The sequence below is a fragment of the Charadrius vociferus genome, unplaced genomic scaffold (assembly GCF_000708025.1).
Source record: "Charadrius vociferus isolate BGI_N301 unplaced genomic scaffold, ASM70802v2 scaffold104, whole genome shotgun sequence".
NCBI classification, from domain to species: Eukaryota; Metazoa; Chordata; class Aves; order Charadriiformes; family Charadriidae; genus Charadrius; species Charadrius vociferus.
This window is the reverse complement of record NW_009648255.1, coordinates 4,257,278-4,273,382: the sequence shown is the minus strand read 5'-3', so window position 1 is coordinate 4,273,382 and position 16,105 is coordinate 4,257,278. Positions and strand designations below refer to the sequence as shown.

The following is a 16,105-nucleotide window of genomic DNA, read 5'->3' as shown; positions in this document are numbered from 1 at the left end:
CAAAGCCCACCCCCGAGTGGCGACTCCTCTCCTCGCCCCGGCTAGCTCCTCTTATAGCCCGGGCATGGGTCACGTGGTATGGAATACCTGCCCCCTGCCGGCTCCGGGGGAGATTAACCCCATCCCTGCCGGAACCAGGACACCACCCTACTGGTCTTTGGGATTCCAGTTGTGCCGCTATGGATACAGGAATGACTCGGAAATCTCCCAGCTGGTGGAGGGCATGAAGGCAGCTGGGATTCCCTATGTACGCTGGCAGCAGTTAACAAGCCGGAACTTTTGACTTCAGAGTATTAACTAAAACCATTTAAACACAAAATCAAAGACCAACCAAAAAATCCACCATCATGGTAGAGTAGAGCAGGCTATGTTTTATGCCAGAGCTGAATATCTCTGCACACTTTGGGCCATGTTAAATGTAGGCCCTTATCATTTTCCTTATCATTCACACCGCAGCAGCACCCAGATGCCTTAGCCAGTCACGGGCTCTTGCCGTGCTGGCTGTGAAGGAGCAGTGATCAAGAAAAAAGAGCAGGAAAGAAAATGAAGCAGCATTATTTCAATGGTATATTGCTCTGTGTCAAGTCAGCTATGATCTGGCCCAGTTTGTTGTTAGGGAAGTTGGAATAACACACAGATCTAACAAAACTATACGGTAAATTTAACGTGACTTCATTTTAAATGTAATTAACATCACTGTTTCAGTATAGAACAAGTTTTCACTGTTTCCTTATAGATGTGGTAACATATGTGCAGTTTCTGTGTAGGTACACATACGTACAAATCTAGGACTTCTTTCTCTACCATGTATTAATTTCTACCCTCAGACTAGATGCAGCAGTGAAAGGTTTACTTTTCATTGGACTTGCTGATAGGTTGTGTAATATTCATTTAATAGCTTTAGCTTAAAGTTACAGCTGCTTCGAATTTTACAGTTGAAATGTTAAATAGTTTACTTATTTTAGCAGATTTTCAATAAATATACATTTGGGAAAAAAGAAAAAAAAATCATTTTACATTAATTGTTTTTGTGAACTGCAGGATGTCCAATATGTAGATATTGACCATATGGAAAGGCAACTAGACTTCACCATTGGCTCGCGCTTTGCTGGATTACCGGCTCTGATTAACAGAATAAAAGAAGAAGGAATGAGATTTATCATTATCCTGGTTAGTTTTGAATACTGCTTTTAAATTTCAATATATCATGCAGAATGCAGCATATACTCAGCAGCATTTCTAAACTTGTTTTTTGACTATAAGTGGAAATGTGTTTTCATTGTAGGATCCAGCCATCTCTGGAAATGAAACCAATTATCCTACCTTCTCCAGAGGTGTGCAGAACGATGTCTTCATAAAATGGCCCAATTCCAATGACATTATCTATTCCAAGGTACTGTTCTTAAAAGGTTGATGACAGTAGAGGCATGCTGTACCCAAGCGAGCAACATGTCAGCCTAGTCTTTGGTGCTACCCACGGGGGGAAAGTCTGCTAATGACATATTCATGGCTGGCTGTAAAGGATGCACTGGATAAATACTACAAACTGAATTGTCTTCAGTTTCTGTTGTCATTCACAGAGGTCTCAGGAAAGAATGGTTATATGTGTCTGTCCCTGATGCTCAGCTCATTATGCAATGTAGTTTGATTATTTTAAAATGTCCTTTGTCCTGTTAGGTCTGGCCGTTCCTTCCCAATGTTCAAGTCAATGAGTCACTGCCTGAGCAAACCCAAATAGAGGTAAATGTTGGTATGATTTGGTTATAGACTCAAATATAGACAGAGCAGCACATTAATTGAGGAAAACAGCAGCAAACTAGTTGATAATTCGAGTGGGAGGGATGAAGCGCAGAAACTGGCTAGCCTTCCTAACAGAGCTAAAAAAGTTAGGGAACAAGTAATTTTATTATTTTATTTAAAAAAAAAAATTAAACAAATTCCAACATTTTAACAGCAGGTTGCTTTCAATCCTGTATCTGTCCTGTTTTCCTGCTATTTTTGCAGAAATATGGAGCACATGCTGCTTTCCCAGACTTCTTCCGCAATTCCACAGTAGAGTGGTGGAAGAGAGAAATCCGGGAGTTCTACAACAATCCCACCAACGCCTCGAGAAGTGTCAAGTTTGATGGCCTGTGGATTGTAAGTGTAGAAATGAATTTGATTTCTGGATTTTTTTTCTCTGCCAGACATTAGCAGAGCGCACCACATTTCTCAGTATATGTACTGCTGCTCAGAGGGTATCTGGTCTTAAATTGCCATTAAGTAAAATAAAAAACTAGACAGGAGGGAAAGCCAGCAGAGTACCAGGCAGAACCTGAGCCCCCAGCCAAAAACGTCACTTTGGCTCGAGGTTTTACACTTGCAGTGCCTCAGTGCATCACAGCTTTCTTCCTCCGCTGTGACACTGTTTGCACAGGGGAAACGGAGTCCAGACTCACTGTTCTTCCCTTGAAATACGCTGCAGCTCCCTGTCCCTGCACCACGCCACACATGAATGTGTCGAGAGAACACAGAACAGCAACCTGAGACTGCACCTGCAAGAGCTCCTGAGGACTTCTACAATGCAGCTTGTCTGTAATTTAGAATTTAGTGTGTTTCATAGGTTTGAAGCAAATACAATCAAGTTTTGCTCTATGTTTTTAGGACATGAATGAACCTGCAGCTTTTCTGAACGGCGCCATTGGTGGTTGCAGAAATGACCTCCTAAATATGCCACCATATGTACCTCGTAAGTCTGATCACTCCTTAAAACAGTTTTAGGTCATTCTGGTTACTACATAATTGTGTATGTATGGTGTAAAAGCTTAAAGTTAGGTATATAAAACCACAACTCCTAACTGAAAGTGGCCCTTTATTTCTGAGATTATGGGCACACTTCAACCCCATCTGTTTCAGTGGGAGCAGTAACTGCATGGCGCTTCTTAAAGTTATTTTCAGCTACTTGCCTGCATATGGATTTTGATATTTTATATCTAGGTGCTTTGCTTTTGGCATGGTAAAGACTGTAGTTCCCTGTTTTGCCATTTTCTCAGATGAATAAGGCAATTAATCAAAAGTTTAGAAAATATCCTTGTGTCTCCTCTCATTACCTTTTATCTGTACAGTCAAATACTTGAAATACTTAGCTTTGTTATCTTGGCTTTACTTAAGTGCTGGTGTAAAGTAGTACAAATCAGTAATTATTTATTAATGGTTTATTAGCATACTCCTGTTGCTTACTGTTGTCTTCAGTTCTTATGAATAGTTTGTCGGGAATTCTCAGGAAGTTAATATTCAGACACAAACCATATACCTGCCACACACATTTGTCTGTTTATATGGATGATATGACAATGTTTACAAAATTTGTAGTATCTTCTGAATTTGGATATACTCCATTTACTCTTCAGCAAGAGCATCTATAACTGAGCTAGTAACACACTTACAGACCCAGATGCCTACATAGGAATATTAGAAATATTCAATTTTGGAAAAGCTATTTTTATAATTATAAATAAACAAATGTCACGTATATATATCTAAAAGAGAGTGAATGCCAAAGAGATTATGAAAATTAAGAAAAAGTAACTCAAATCATTATTGAATGTTCATTATTAAAAAATAAATGCTTTTGTTCCTTTCCCATTAGATCTGGGATACCGGTCAAGATCTGGGATACCGGTCAGATGGATTAATTGTCAAAACTCCATGCATGGAAGGTCAACAATATCTTCCAGATGGTACTCCAGTTAGACACTACGACGTCCACAGTCTTTATGGATGGTCACAAACAAAACCTACCCTAGAGTAAGTGAAATTTGCACACTTTGTTTACGTTACCAAAATACGTTGCAGATGATTCTTCTGTGTCTACATTCTTATGGCCAAAACGTTCATCAGTTTATTTCACATTCCTGAGAAATCTTCCTTTTCATTCTAATCTCTTCAACTGTTCAGCTCAGCTAGAAGTGGAGTTTGGTGTTCCAGGTTGAGCAGCAGCGCCAGAGCTCCCGCAGTCGGCATTATTTCAGTCACGTCACTGCTCAGTTGGCGCAGTGATGTCGCCCGTGGTGCAAGCAGGGTGGTGTGACCCTGAGCCGCTGGAAAGGATGTGCAGGAGAAGGCGAGGTGGGTCTGTGCAGGCCCGAGCTGAAGCTGAGCTTCCGTGGTTTCACTGCCATAAATACCTTCTGCAATTGGAGCTCGCTCTTGTCCCAGCACATTCAACCACAACACGTTGCCTTTTCAGCAGCGATTTCTGTGGCGCCACAGCCACCACGGCCGTCCCGGGGCGATGCTCCGCATTGTAGCGAGAGCAGCCAGTGAACAGACACCGCTCGGGTGGTCATTCACAAGGCAGAATGGAGAACAGGTCTGAACATTTTAATCAGCTGTTGGGAACAATAATTTCTCAGTGACAGTCTCCCATAATTACCATAATTAAAATATGAAATCCTGTTTGTTTCTCGGTTTTGCTGGGATCGCCTGGTTTACTCCTCGGATTGATACTGTTTTCACCTTGTGCTCTACATCTAGTGAGGGAAAACGAATAGAGTTTTTTAACTACGTGAATTTGAGAAGGGCTCGATTGTGTCCTCTCTTTAAAACTAATTTAGTAGTAGTGAGAAGGGGAAACAGTGACTTTTAAAATGCAAACGGTGTGCATAAGGCTTTACTTTTAAGAATTTATTTTCTCAGTCGCAAGGGAAACGTCGTTATCTGTTCCTTTCTGAATGGTACCCCGGCCGGCTTTAGATAACGTCTGATCTAATGATAATATATCTGTGCTGTTTCATTTCCAATTCAACGAGTACGCAAGGAAACGGTGTTTCTTTATAAGTCTTAATGACCTTAAAGCCCTTGGTAGCTTTGGTATTACCATAAAGAAAGGAAATATCAAGGCTGCTTGAATTCCTGACTGAGTGGATGTTCTATTTGGCAGCGTGCCGTTGCGGCTCTGCCAGTCAAGGCGGGAGCGAAATTGCTGACAGGACAGGAAGGAAGGTCTGATACCTCTTCTGCCAGCCAAATCACATGTGATTTGGGCATTGTAGCAGACAATAATTTAACAGTAAGAGGAATATTGCCATTGCTTCTGTGTATTAAGTATGAACCGAAATGTAGTGAAACATTTCCTTCTGTTTTGAGAGATGGTCACACTTGCAATTTATAGAAAAATGTCAGTTTTAAAAAATATATATACATGTGTATCTCATCTCCCAATTTATTCTTTGGTACTCACTGAAGGAGTAGTTGTGCAACTGAAGACGTGCTGTAATAATAATTTATTCTAATACTAAACCATCCAAACAGGAAGATTGTTTGCATGTAAAACTCACAAAAGCCTATAACTTCAAGCTGAACACCAATTTTTTATTTAACAATGTAATTTCAGTTCTTCACCCATTAGACAGAGGAAGCTTCTGGCTATTGGCTTAGCGTTATTCTTTCATGATGAGGCTTCTGCATAGACTTGAAAGCCAGACCCCTCCTAGTGAATGTGGGAACCGTTTGGAGGCAAATTCCGGCTTTGTGACATGAGTAATTGCTTTTCATGGCTACAGCTGTGACTCAGTCCTGAAGCAGAGAGTCGGCACCTCGAGTCAGCAAAACACTCGGGCCGTGCTCATCCTTGAGCAGCTCTACGCGTGACATACCCTTTCTTTACGTTTGAAATTTTAGCTGCAATTTCCAAAGCATTGTTGAAGTGGGCTGAACCAAGCAGAGGCTGCAAACGTTGGGTAGTACGTTACAAAGAAATAAAAGATACAAGAAAACTTACTGTTTGTCTCGGAAGGAATAATTACGGCACATCAGTCTAGTTTAATTGCTACGGTAATTTAAGTGACTTGTGTATTTTTGCTGTAATTATAGTGTCACTAAAGCTGCAAATCCTGTAGAAAATATAAATAAGGACTTCCTTATTGAAGCAGCTGTTTAGGCAATTATTGTGGGGCTAGCACGGGGGAGCAGTGCGAGTTAATCAGTGTAGCTTTCTAACTAGTATTGTGATTTAGCATTTTGCTGTGATGATTCACAATACGCGTGCATGACTGAAAAGGAATTGTTCTAGGAAAGCGGAGCAGTAATGCTCGTGTCCTTGGATGAGCAACTAGAAAGCATAAATTCCCCTGAACTCAAGCCTATTCGGTTACCTTTGCAGGTGCTTTGTGGCAATGGCCAAGGCTTTATTTAAGAAAATTATTGGGCTTTTTAAAATTATTTGAGGTAATGAGGTTAATTGCTGAATCAGTTCTCCATACAGCTCTTTCATGCCCACACCTCCAGGACCTCAGGAGCTCTTCTCCTGAGTCATTGGCGAGCTGCAGTCTGCCCTCCCAACAGCAATGGTCCTGAGTGAGGCTATTGGTTTTTAGCGCCAGAGAATATTGAAAAGTCCATGACAGTCCTTGCCTGGTGCTAGCTATGTCCTTCTATCCCCCAAACCCACGTGCCTGTGTGTTTCCCACCCTGTAGGTTTTTGCCTCTAATTTGGGAAAGAGAGGTAAGTACCACCACCCTCAGAAGTTACTAACCTCTGGTCGAAATCTATTATGAGGAAGCCAAATGTGCTCAGACCAGTAGGTCAGAGAATGCCAAGGTAGTCACACACACTGGTAGTCGCTCCTTAGCTGAGAGGTCTGTTACCTGCCCTCAGCTGAAAAAATGCTGATTTAATGTGTTTGCTTTTAGACAAATCCATGTTGGTCATTTCATACGGATATCACGTCATCTTGCTGTTTCTGAAGTGACAACAGACCCATGACTTATTTTTTTCTTCCAATGCCTTTTTGGCAACTAGAGTCCAATATTCCTGGCACCTCTATTTTCCCCTTTGTGATCTTTTTGGTATGAGTTTTGCTAAATTATTTTTCAACTGTTGCTGCAAGTTTTCAGGTACTTTACGAAAGGAATGATGTGCCCTGGACCACATTGTGAGACCTTTAGAAAATGTGCAAGTTGGGCTACATTCATATTTTCCCACACAGTAATTAGTCGGAGCTGGAAATCTGTATTTTAGCATCTCCTTGTTTTGCCAGTTCTCTTTCCAGCTACAGGTTGGCTGACATTGCTGACTCTCTGTGTATGTGTGAATCATAATGAATTGCTGGAAAAAAACCACACCTGGATTGGATGTATGCATATTTATGCATACGAGGCTGCCCTTCACTATGAAAATATAAGCCCTTATGTACATTTTCAAAGAGGACCTTATGTTGTCATGTAATTTTTCTCATGTAATTTGGTTTTTTGTTCTATTTTCAATGTCAGCGCTTTGCAGGATGCCACCGGGGAGCGTGGGATCATTATCACCCGTTCCACATATCCCAGTAGCGGAAGATGGGCAGGGCACTGGCTTGGCGATAACACTGCAGCTTGGGACCAGCTAGCTAAATCTGTTATTGGTACATAGAAGGAAAACGATCTGTATCCAATTTACTGTGTACAATTATTTCTTTTCCTTCATCTACTCGCTTTTAGTATTCATGTGGTTTTGGCTGAAATAAGCCCTTTAGTTCAGCAACCAGAATGCTTTTCATACTTCTTCGATTCTGCACCGGTGCTGGGAGCTTTTTTATTCCCTTGGGACCCGCCACCTTCATGCCCTGTGTCCTACTACTCATTTTTTTTGTTTGCTCCTGACCAAGCAGCTCCCATCTCTTTCTGTAGGAGAAAAACATGACGCATTAGAGAAAACGTGCTGTTTGTGTTTCTTTGTTGATTTGTTTTTTTTTTCTCATTCAGCATTACAATATGTATTATCTATGTAATCATTAGCATACTAAGGGGGGAAAAACCCAGCTAGTAATGTTGAATTATTCTTCCTTTCAGGTATGATGGAGTTCAGTCTCTTTGGAATATCTTATGTAAGTTAATGAGTTATTATCTTACATTTAATTAACTTGATGCTGTACAAGAATTTATAGTATTCCAATTGGATCATTTTTAAACTTTCAGACAGGAGCCGACATCTGTGGCTTCTTCAAAGACTCGGAGTATGAGCTGTGTCTTCGCTGGATGCAGCTGGGTGCATTTTACCCATATTCGAGGAATCACAATCAGAAAGGCACAAGGGTGAGTCACAATTTTTTAATGGTTGTTAACGGCTGGGCCTTTGCGACACACGTGTAGAGATCAGCCAGAACATCGCACCAGCTGGCCTGGCTCAAAAAAAGGTATATTCTAAGCAAAATGGACAGGAAAAGAACACTTTTGGCTCTTTGTCTTTATTTATATGCTAGCTCTGCTGCAAGCCTCCCCCTCATCTGGGAGGTTTTATGACTGAATCAAACTCCTACGTATTTTTCCCTGTATGCCATTTTTATTTAAACGCACTACACCAGAAAGGCTAAAATAGAGCTCTTTCATGGTAAACGCACTGAAAGGAGCAAAACTGACCTTGGTGCTCTCAGCCCTAATGTCCATAATTTATACAACAAATGAGAAAATGGAAGAGTGTAATAAGATTCTGGAGTAAGACTCGGCAATTTCTGTGCTTTGCACATTTGCCACCATCAGATATTGTATTTCTCTAAAGAGTAAAGGAAAATAATTGCTTAAATGTAGGTCTGTGCTGGCTAAGGACTATATTGTAGAAAGCTGTAAAACAAGATAACTGGGAAAGTAACAAAAAAAAAAGGAACAGCACTTCTATTCCAGTTAAAGCTTCAGGTCTAGTGGAGTAGAGCTATTTATATGGCATATATCTAATGGATTAAAGTCTCCTTTTCAAAAACTGTGTGCTTTATCTTGCAGCGGCACACCTTTCGATAGGACTTTTAAAGCCTTTAAAAATGCAGATTCAGGGTTATCATGTTGCTTCCAGTCTTACCCAATTTGCCAAGGTATTGTTCAATACATTTAATAAAGATTGGAAGTGCTCCCTGACATCAGTCATTAGCGCTTCGGTCTCTTCTTGCAGGTCCTGAGTGCTGCCCTGCAGAAAAGAGGGATAATAAATTACGTACACTGGGATGTGTCATGCCTTGGGGACACTTTGCATCAGACATTTCTTACAGTACTCTCCCCCAGGTTGTTCTCACCTTCCCTCTTTCTAGTTCCCTTCCTGGGGCGGACAGTGATCCTTACTGGTTTTCCTATCACTTATTCCTTAATTGAAGAATAAATAAATGAAGGTGCTCTAGTTTGGAGGAGAAATGTCCTCGTCATTGTCTTGCTGTGTGGATTTTGATGCATATTTGTTAATTACTGATACTAACAGGTCATATGACGTCTGCAGGGAAACAACATGAAAGAAAAGAGATGCTAAATGCAAAGTCTCTTGTAAACATTAGCGATTTTTTTTACTTTTTGTTTGTTTGGTTTTAGTTTTTCTGAATAGAACAATCCAGCATGACTAACAACGGCCTCTTCTCTTTCAGAGGCAAGATCCTGTTTCCTGGAACTCAACATTTGAGGAGATTTCCAGGGATGTGCTGAATATCAGATACACGCTGTTACCCTATCTCTACACATTAATGTATGACGCCCATGTGCATGGCAGCACTGTGATCCGCCCCATGCTCCATGAGTATGTACGACTCCTTTGCTCTCCTTGTCAAGAATTTCCACTAGCACTTCTGTAGTGATGATCCTCCTGACCATGAAGTTTTCTCTTCATTACAGCAAATTTTGTTTCAACAAAAAAGAACGAGATTGAGAATATGAGCTTTCAATATCAAGTCTCACTTGAACAGCGCTAGTTTTCCATTTTTCACTCTACATAATTAAACATTTGCTCCTCTAGGAGTAAGACTTAAATTTTAAAGATCACCCTTAACCTTGTTAAAAGCAAGCAACAAAAAATCTTCGTCTGATGCTGGGCATACATAGACTCAAAAAACCAAAAGCTGCAAAAAGAGTTGGAGAAAAACTTTAATCAAAAAGGAGGGAATTCCGCCATAAATCGTGAGAGTTTTTCAGGGAAAAATGTTTTTTTGTGTGTGTGTGCAAGCTGATGTAGCAGATTTAAAAAAAAAATGTTTAGACACACAAAGCTGTCTTTGTTCCTGGTGAGGAGGGGCAGTACCTGCAAAAGCTTTAACTCCTTCTATTGAAAGATGTGCTTTATTATCTACATGCACGTCTTGCCTGAGGAACACTGAGTCGTTTGCATGTATTGACTTGCTTTTTGCAAAGCAACTGTCTACGAAAAAAGGTAGCACAAACTAGAAAGTGTTTCCCAGTCTGTCCGCTACCTAATCTTACTATTGCTAATACCAGCCAGGCACACAGGACCTTCTGAGTTTTGTAATCTAAATACACTGAAAAGCAAATGCAAAGAAATGGCAAAAAAGAAAGTTAAGTAATAGCTTGCATTCCTCTAATGATTTTCACATTAGGATCTTTATGCACTCCTGGCAAGCATTAATTGATCTATGAATTATTAATAGTAGAATAAAGAGGCGGAAATAGTAGATACCAGGAATAGTAGATTCAATTACTGACAAAAATAACCTAAAGAAGGAACACTTTGGAAAAGTTCGCCACCCAATGTCTAATCATAATTCTGTTAACTTGCAGGTTTGTGGAAGACAGAACAACCTGGGAAATATATGAGCAGTTCCTTTGGGGACCTGCGCTGCTCATCAGCCCGGTGATGCAACAGGTATGTTTTTACAAAAAAATTTAAGTCATTTTAGCTAAAATTCGCTTTTTGATTTAAGGTACCTAAAACATGTATGTTTAATTCCAGAATGCTGTAACAGTGAATGCTTACTTACCCAATGCCTGCTGGTATGATTACTACACAGTAAGTAATTTTAAAAATTATATGTTATATGTGTTCTTCACAGTGCTGTTCAGACAGCAGCAGCATGTGCCGAGTGGTGGTGAGGTGTGAACCCTCTCTCTCCTTTTTACAAACTTGCATTCAGTATCAGTTCTTAGCAATATAACCTCTTCATAGCTGATAAAAAAAAATCCTTATTTCCTGTATAATAACGTATAATAACATGACCACAGTTAGGGTAAATTAAAAGGTGAAATAATACCTTTAATTTGAAGCCCTTCTATTAACTTTTTTAACCTTCAAATGATATACATAACACCTTTGCAAGAAATGCTGGATGGAGAAAGACAGAACAGGTTTAGCTGCAACATCTTTCACAGAAAATCAGAAAAGCTTTGGTAATAGGAAGATCAAACATCAAAAATCACTTCATTAATCACAAGTTTGTATTTTATCTGACCGCCCCTGTGGTTCAACTGCGGTCAAGCCAGATACAGAATTTCAGAATTTCTCTTAAAAGCATTGTGTAGTTATTCCTGTAGTAACAACTCCTAATTAATCTGTCTAGCAAAAAAGGATCATTTCATTCTAACAGAAACTGTAAAGTGAGCGCAATTCAGTGGAATACTTTTTATTTTTTTGTAAATAGGATGAAGATATTGGCGTTAAGGGACAATTCCAACTTTTACCAGCTCCTTTGGACCATATCAACCTGCATATTCGAGGTGGATACATCCTTCCTTGGCAAAGACCTGCTAATACAACTTTTTACAGGTAAGATCAACTGAAGATTTAATAGTATGGGCGTAGGAAGACGAGTATGGGAGATCAATTGAATGACATACAATATTTCTTAAAAACTTCTTACATTTGATAAATATGAAATGTGATTCACTGATGAAATTGAGGAAACATTATTCTGTTTTCCACAGCCACAAAAACCCGATGGGACTCACTGTCGCTTTGAGTGACACTCTGTTTGCAGAAGGACAGCTTTACTGGCATGACGGGGTTCACATTAGTATGTATGATGCTTCTTGCCTTCAGAAAATCCTTTTTTGCTGCGAGGATGGTCGAACACTGCAGCAAGTCACCCAGAGAGGCTGTGGAACCTCCACTCTTGGAGATATTCAAAGCCCAAATGAAAACAGACAAAGCAAAACCCAAGGATCTGAACCAGGGAGAGATGAAACAAATCACAGCGGTCCCTGACAATCAAATAATGCCGAGTAGCTGACTTACGAGCTTTTCTGCTTGCAGTTTTTAACAGTAACACAGTTGTCAAAGTGGAGGGTCCAAGCTGTAAGAAACTGCATCACTTAGCCATCACTTTGGAAAAGCAGTGCTGGTGGTTGCTCCTGCCTTAGGAGTCCTCAGTGTAGTGTGGGGTGTTGGAGGAGGAGCAATAGGGGCAGATGGAAATGAGGGACTCTGGCCAAAGCAATGACATTTCTGGAGGACATATCTGAACATGCCTTCAGAGACAAAACTGAAATTAAACCTTCAGATCAGCATTATATTCCTGATTTAAACTGCATAATGCTGTGATTGCTCGAATTAACATGTTGTACAAAGGAAATTGTGCCCTGGACCTACAGCAAGACAGATAACAAAGATTTGTTCTCAAAACTATGGGAACCATAAGCATGGATTATGTGGGAAGTTTTAACTAATTTCCCCAACATTGCTCAATTTAAATCCTCTTCAGATAAGAGATACTTAAGTCATTTATCCTAGGGAAGCCTGCAGGATGGTGTTAGTGTACTTTGAGGTGCTTCACATACACTACTGCCTGTTAGCACTGGAGTTCAGAAATGATGGCTATGTTTACGGAAGCGTGATGATTAGTGAAATCAGCATAGATTACAAGGTGCCTCTCAGCGGGATGCCTGTGATGTCTTTTCGGCAGTGCAGAAAGGCAAGAACCTACAATGGCCATGATTACCAGCACTACTTTGAGTGCATTTAGTGTTAAATAATAGGATTGATAAAATATACAATAGCAATTTCAAAGAAGCAACTATGTCTAACATAGAATCATAGAATGGTTTGGGCTGGAAGGGACCTGAAAGTTCCAACACCCCTGCCCTGGGCAGGGACACCATCCACTAGACCAGGTTCCTCCAAGCCCTTGAACACCTCCAGGGATGTGGACTTCATGGTCATGTGTAATTGGACAGCGAACAGCAGTGGATGTGGGAAACCACTCCCATGCCGCCTTCAGTGAGAAACATGTTTCTCTTGCTGGTCTTAACCCCCTTGCTCTTCCTAATGCTCTTTGTTTGCCTTCTTCTGTGTCTTACCTCTAAAATGTTCTTGTTTTGGCCTCATTTAATTAGCACACACTCCCATTTTATGTCTAAAAGCATACGTCTTCTGGAAATGTAGAACTTTATTTGTGTACACATAGACATACTATATATCTGTGTATAGCATATGGACACAACCCTTCAACTGAAATTTTGATAATGTGTTAACTAAGGTGAATAGCGAATGCATTTTATTTTATTGTTTCATTTAAACAGACGCATATGAAGATGGTCTGTATCTGCTAACATCATTTACTGCTAATCAGGTATGTAATACTATCTCACAGTTTCTGAATAACTTCAGGTGATTATCACTATATTTTTATGCGTTTGTGGTTATGAGTCATCAACTTGAGTCCCAGTCCCAGGATGTGCGCATTGACCCCCGTCAACGTGTTCTATAGAAGCATCTCAGCAGCCTGTAGGAGCTGGTGGGTGTTGCTGCCGTGGCCATGCCCGCAAGGGGCAACCTGATGGAAGGGCAGAGAAAGCGGCTTAGTCCCACCCAGAGCTTTGCCCAGTGGTTGGTGTGGAGTCACCGCCTCAGTTCAGGATTGCTTTTCCCCTTTATTCTTCAACACGGAAAATCTGGCATGCATTCCTGGGTAACGAAGTCAATGAACACGAGTGTTAAAATAAAGTACTGGCATTTCTAGGATGTCAGGTTTCAATTCTTATCATAAGCAGTTGAATAGCTGGAATTAAATCAGACTGTAATTATATGGACTTTTGGTTTAAAAGAAATGCTTTTTCTATTGTAATAGAAAATACACTTCATTATTTCATTAGTTTTCCAGGGTACCAGAATGTCTTCTAATTTTATCCACGCTATTCTTTCTTCTCATTTAATTCTGTCTTTGTCAAATAATTGAATGCTAATTGCTAAGGAGGAGAAGTTTGTTTTGCTAATATTCAGTATTTGCAGTTGCCAGGAGATTATAAAATAAATGCACCTTTTCCTGCTCTTACAGAAAGTTCCTAAGGAAAAGTGTAATTAAAGAGGTCTTGAATCAACCAACAGTGAAAAATACACTAAAAGTAATACCCTCTAAGCATTAAATATGCAGAATTATATCATAGCACAATTGCACGGGATCACGCTTGGGCTGTGAAGCAGCAGGCACCGTCTCTGGGCTGCTTAACCTGGCACTCGCTCTCTGGAGACCTGCTGGACCTGGTACACCACAGAGAAACCGTGTGCCCATAATCCACTTAAAAACCACAGCAATGGGAAACGACGGGGGACCTGCGAGTGCTGAGGGAGATGATGGGGGTGGAGGAGCTGCTCTGGGGTAAAGCAGGGAGAGCAGAGCCTGGACCGGGCCGCAGAGAAGCCGGGAGACGAGGCTGCGACAGTGGCGGAGGGGTTTGTCCATGCAGCACTTGCTGCCCATGTCAGGGGTTAAGAGCGTCTCCTTGCTTCGCTCCTCAGGCCCATCAGCCAAGTGGCAATTAGAGACCCAGCTGAGCCCAGGATCTAGCCAGATTAACAATGCGAAGAAAACTGAAGCCCTCAAAATTTGGAAAATAAATAGCAACGTACTAGTATTTAAAAAAAGAAGTAAAAGAAATAGTAAGAGAGGAAAGCAAGTGAAAAGCTCAGGTGAACTCGTAACAGTCTAATGACAATCTCTGATATTTTTTTTCTTCCTTTTCCTTTCAGACTATTTTAGATATCAAGGTTTTGCATAACCGTTACAGTGATCCAAACAAATTAATGTTTACTGAAATTAAAGTCCTGGGGGTGCCCACCAGTGTTAAGCAGGTGACCGTATCGCAGAATGGCGCGACAATCCCATCGCCTCACACCGCGAACTACAACGGCACCAAGAAGGTGAGATGCCATTTGCAGGGTAATGCCACCTTCACAACTGCGTATGTGATCTTAAACCTTTGGAGATCCAGCTCTCAGCTGTAATCCCATATTTAAAATATATTTCAGCGAGATACATAAACTACCATCAGGTAATGATTATATTATACACTGTTCATTATACAGTAAATAGCGTGCAGTAAGTGCAGTAGAGCTTTTAAGCGTAGAAATTACTGTCGAGGAACCCAAACCGCTTCTGACAATGGAAAAGTGGTGGATTTCGGTTTGTACTTGGTTTCCACTCTTCTTAATAGCTGACTTGCAACCTGTGAGATCTGAAGGAAGGAAAAGCATCTCCAAGTATTTTCATAGTCTCTGCACAAGACCCCATTGTTGTCAATCTCGTCTGACAACATCTTCATTTCCCAGCCCTGTTTGCCTACAACCATGTCTTATTCTTCACGTCACATTTCGGCTGGAGGCATTGCAGCAGAGGGCTCCTACAAGTACAAGTCCCACTTCTTCTAAAGTTATCGGCATACCTTCCACCAACTTTGGAGCATCGGGGTTTCAATCTGTATGGGTCGTGTCTGGCCGGGGCCTTTCCCTGCTCCCGCCTGCCTGGACAATCGAGTCAGGCACTCCCAAAGCAGCTGCCATACATGTGTATAATTGTATTGCTGTTCAGGGCAGCACTCCTATGGAGCATCTTTCATATATGAACAGAACTGACGAGGCGTTGAGTCTTGCCAGCTTTCTGGTAGAGGGAGACTGCCTGACCTCTTCTCTTACTGGGATCTGACCACCCTTCCTTCGAAATTCCATATTCTACTGTCTTCGTTCTTCCTCTCTTTCAGTGGAAAGCCAGAACTATGTAAGTTTTGTACATAGGCAAAAAGATGAGTTAAAAATGTAAAAGGGAATGGATGGATTTAATTCTGCTGCTGACTTTTGGATGATAAAAAAAAAAAAAAGAATTCATATGCACAGCTGAATTACAATGTGGTCCGAGTTTTGCTGCCTTTTTAAAATGCCATTCTTTTTTTTAAGATAAAAGGAATCTCATTTCTAAAAGAGCCTCTGAATGAAGGGAAAGGACCAGAGCCTCATCATCAGACATCCCAAACCTATGCTGGTTAAACTAATTTGTAGGGATACAAACAAAAAAGCAAAGGAAGAGGAATCCATTCTTGTAACATAAAATGAGAAGCCACTATATTCCCTATTGAAGACAGAAAAAGCAGTGGATCTTCAGTGCAGAGTTATTAATTG

The 16,105-nt window shown here is 40.7% G+C and overlaps 1 protein-coding gene across 1 annotated transcript in view; it reads left to right on the top strand.

Moving 5' to 3' along the window:
• SI (sucrase-isomaltase (alpha-glucosidase)) overlaps positions 1–15,361 on the top strand; it is a 77,729-nt gene extending 62,368 nt beyond the window's left edge. Inside the window, exons 33-50 of the mRNA XM_009884497.1 lie at positions 139–247; positions 1,042–1,170; positions 1,286–1,393; positions 1,678–1,740; positions 2,005–2,139; positions 2,644–2,728; positions 3,648–3,786; positions 7,252–7,385; positions 7,813–7,847; positions 7,939–8,055; positions 9,363–9,511; positions 10,504–10,588; positions 10,676–10,732; positions 11,361–11,485; positions 11,644–11,732; positions 13,237–13,286; positions 14,684–14,854; positions 15,263–15,361. Of these exons, the coding sequence (XP_009882799.1) occupies positions 139–247; positions 1,042–1,170; positions 1,286–1,393; positions 1,678–1,740; positions 2,005–2,139; positions 2,644–2,728; positions 3,648–3,786; positions 7,252–7,385; positions 7,813–7,847; positions 7,939–8,055; positions 9,363–9,511; positions 10,504–10,588; positions 10,676–10,732; positions 11,361–11,485; positions 11,644–11,732; positions 13,237–13,286; positions 14,684–14,854; positions 15,263–15,361 (1,879 nt within the window). The remainder of the gene's footprint in view (positions 1–138; positions 248–1,041; positions 1,171–1,285; positions 1,394–1,677; positions 1,741–2,004; positions 2,140–2,643; positions 2,729–3,647; positions 3,787–7,251; positions 7,386–7,812; positions 7,848–7,938; positions 8,056–9,362; positions 9,512–10,503; positions 10,589–10,675; positions 10,733–11,360; positions 11,486–11,643; positions 11,733–13,236; positions 13,287–14,683; positions 14,855–15,262) is intronic.
• The last annotated feature ends 744 nt before the right edge of the window (positions 15,362–16,105 follow it).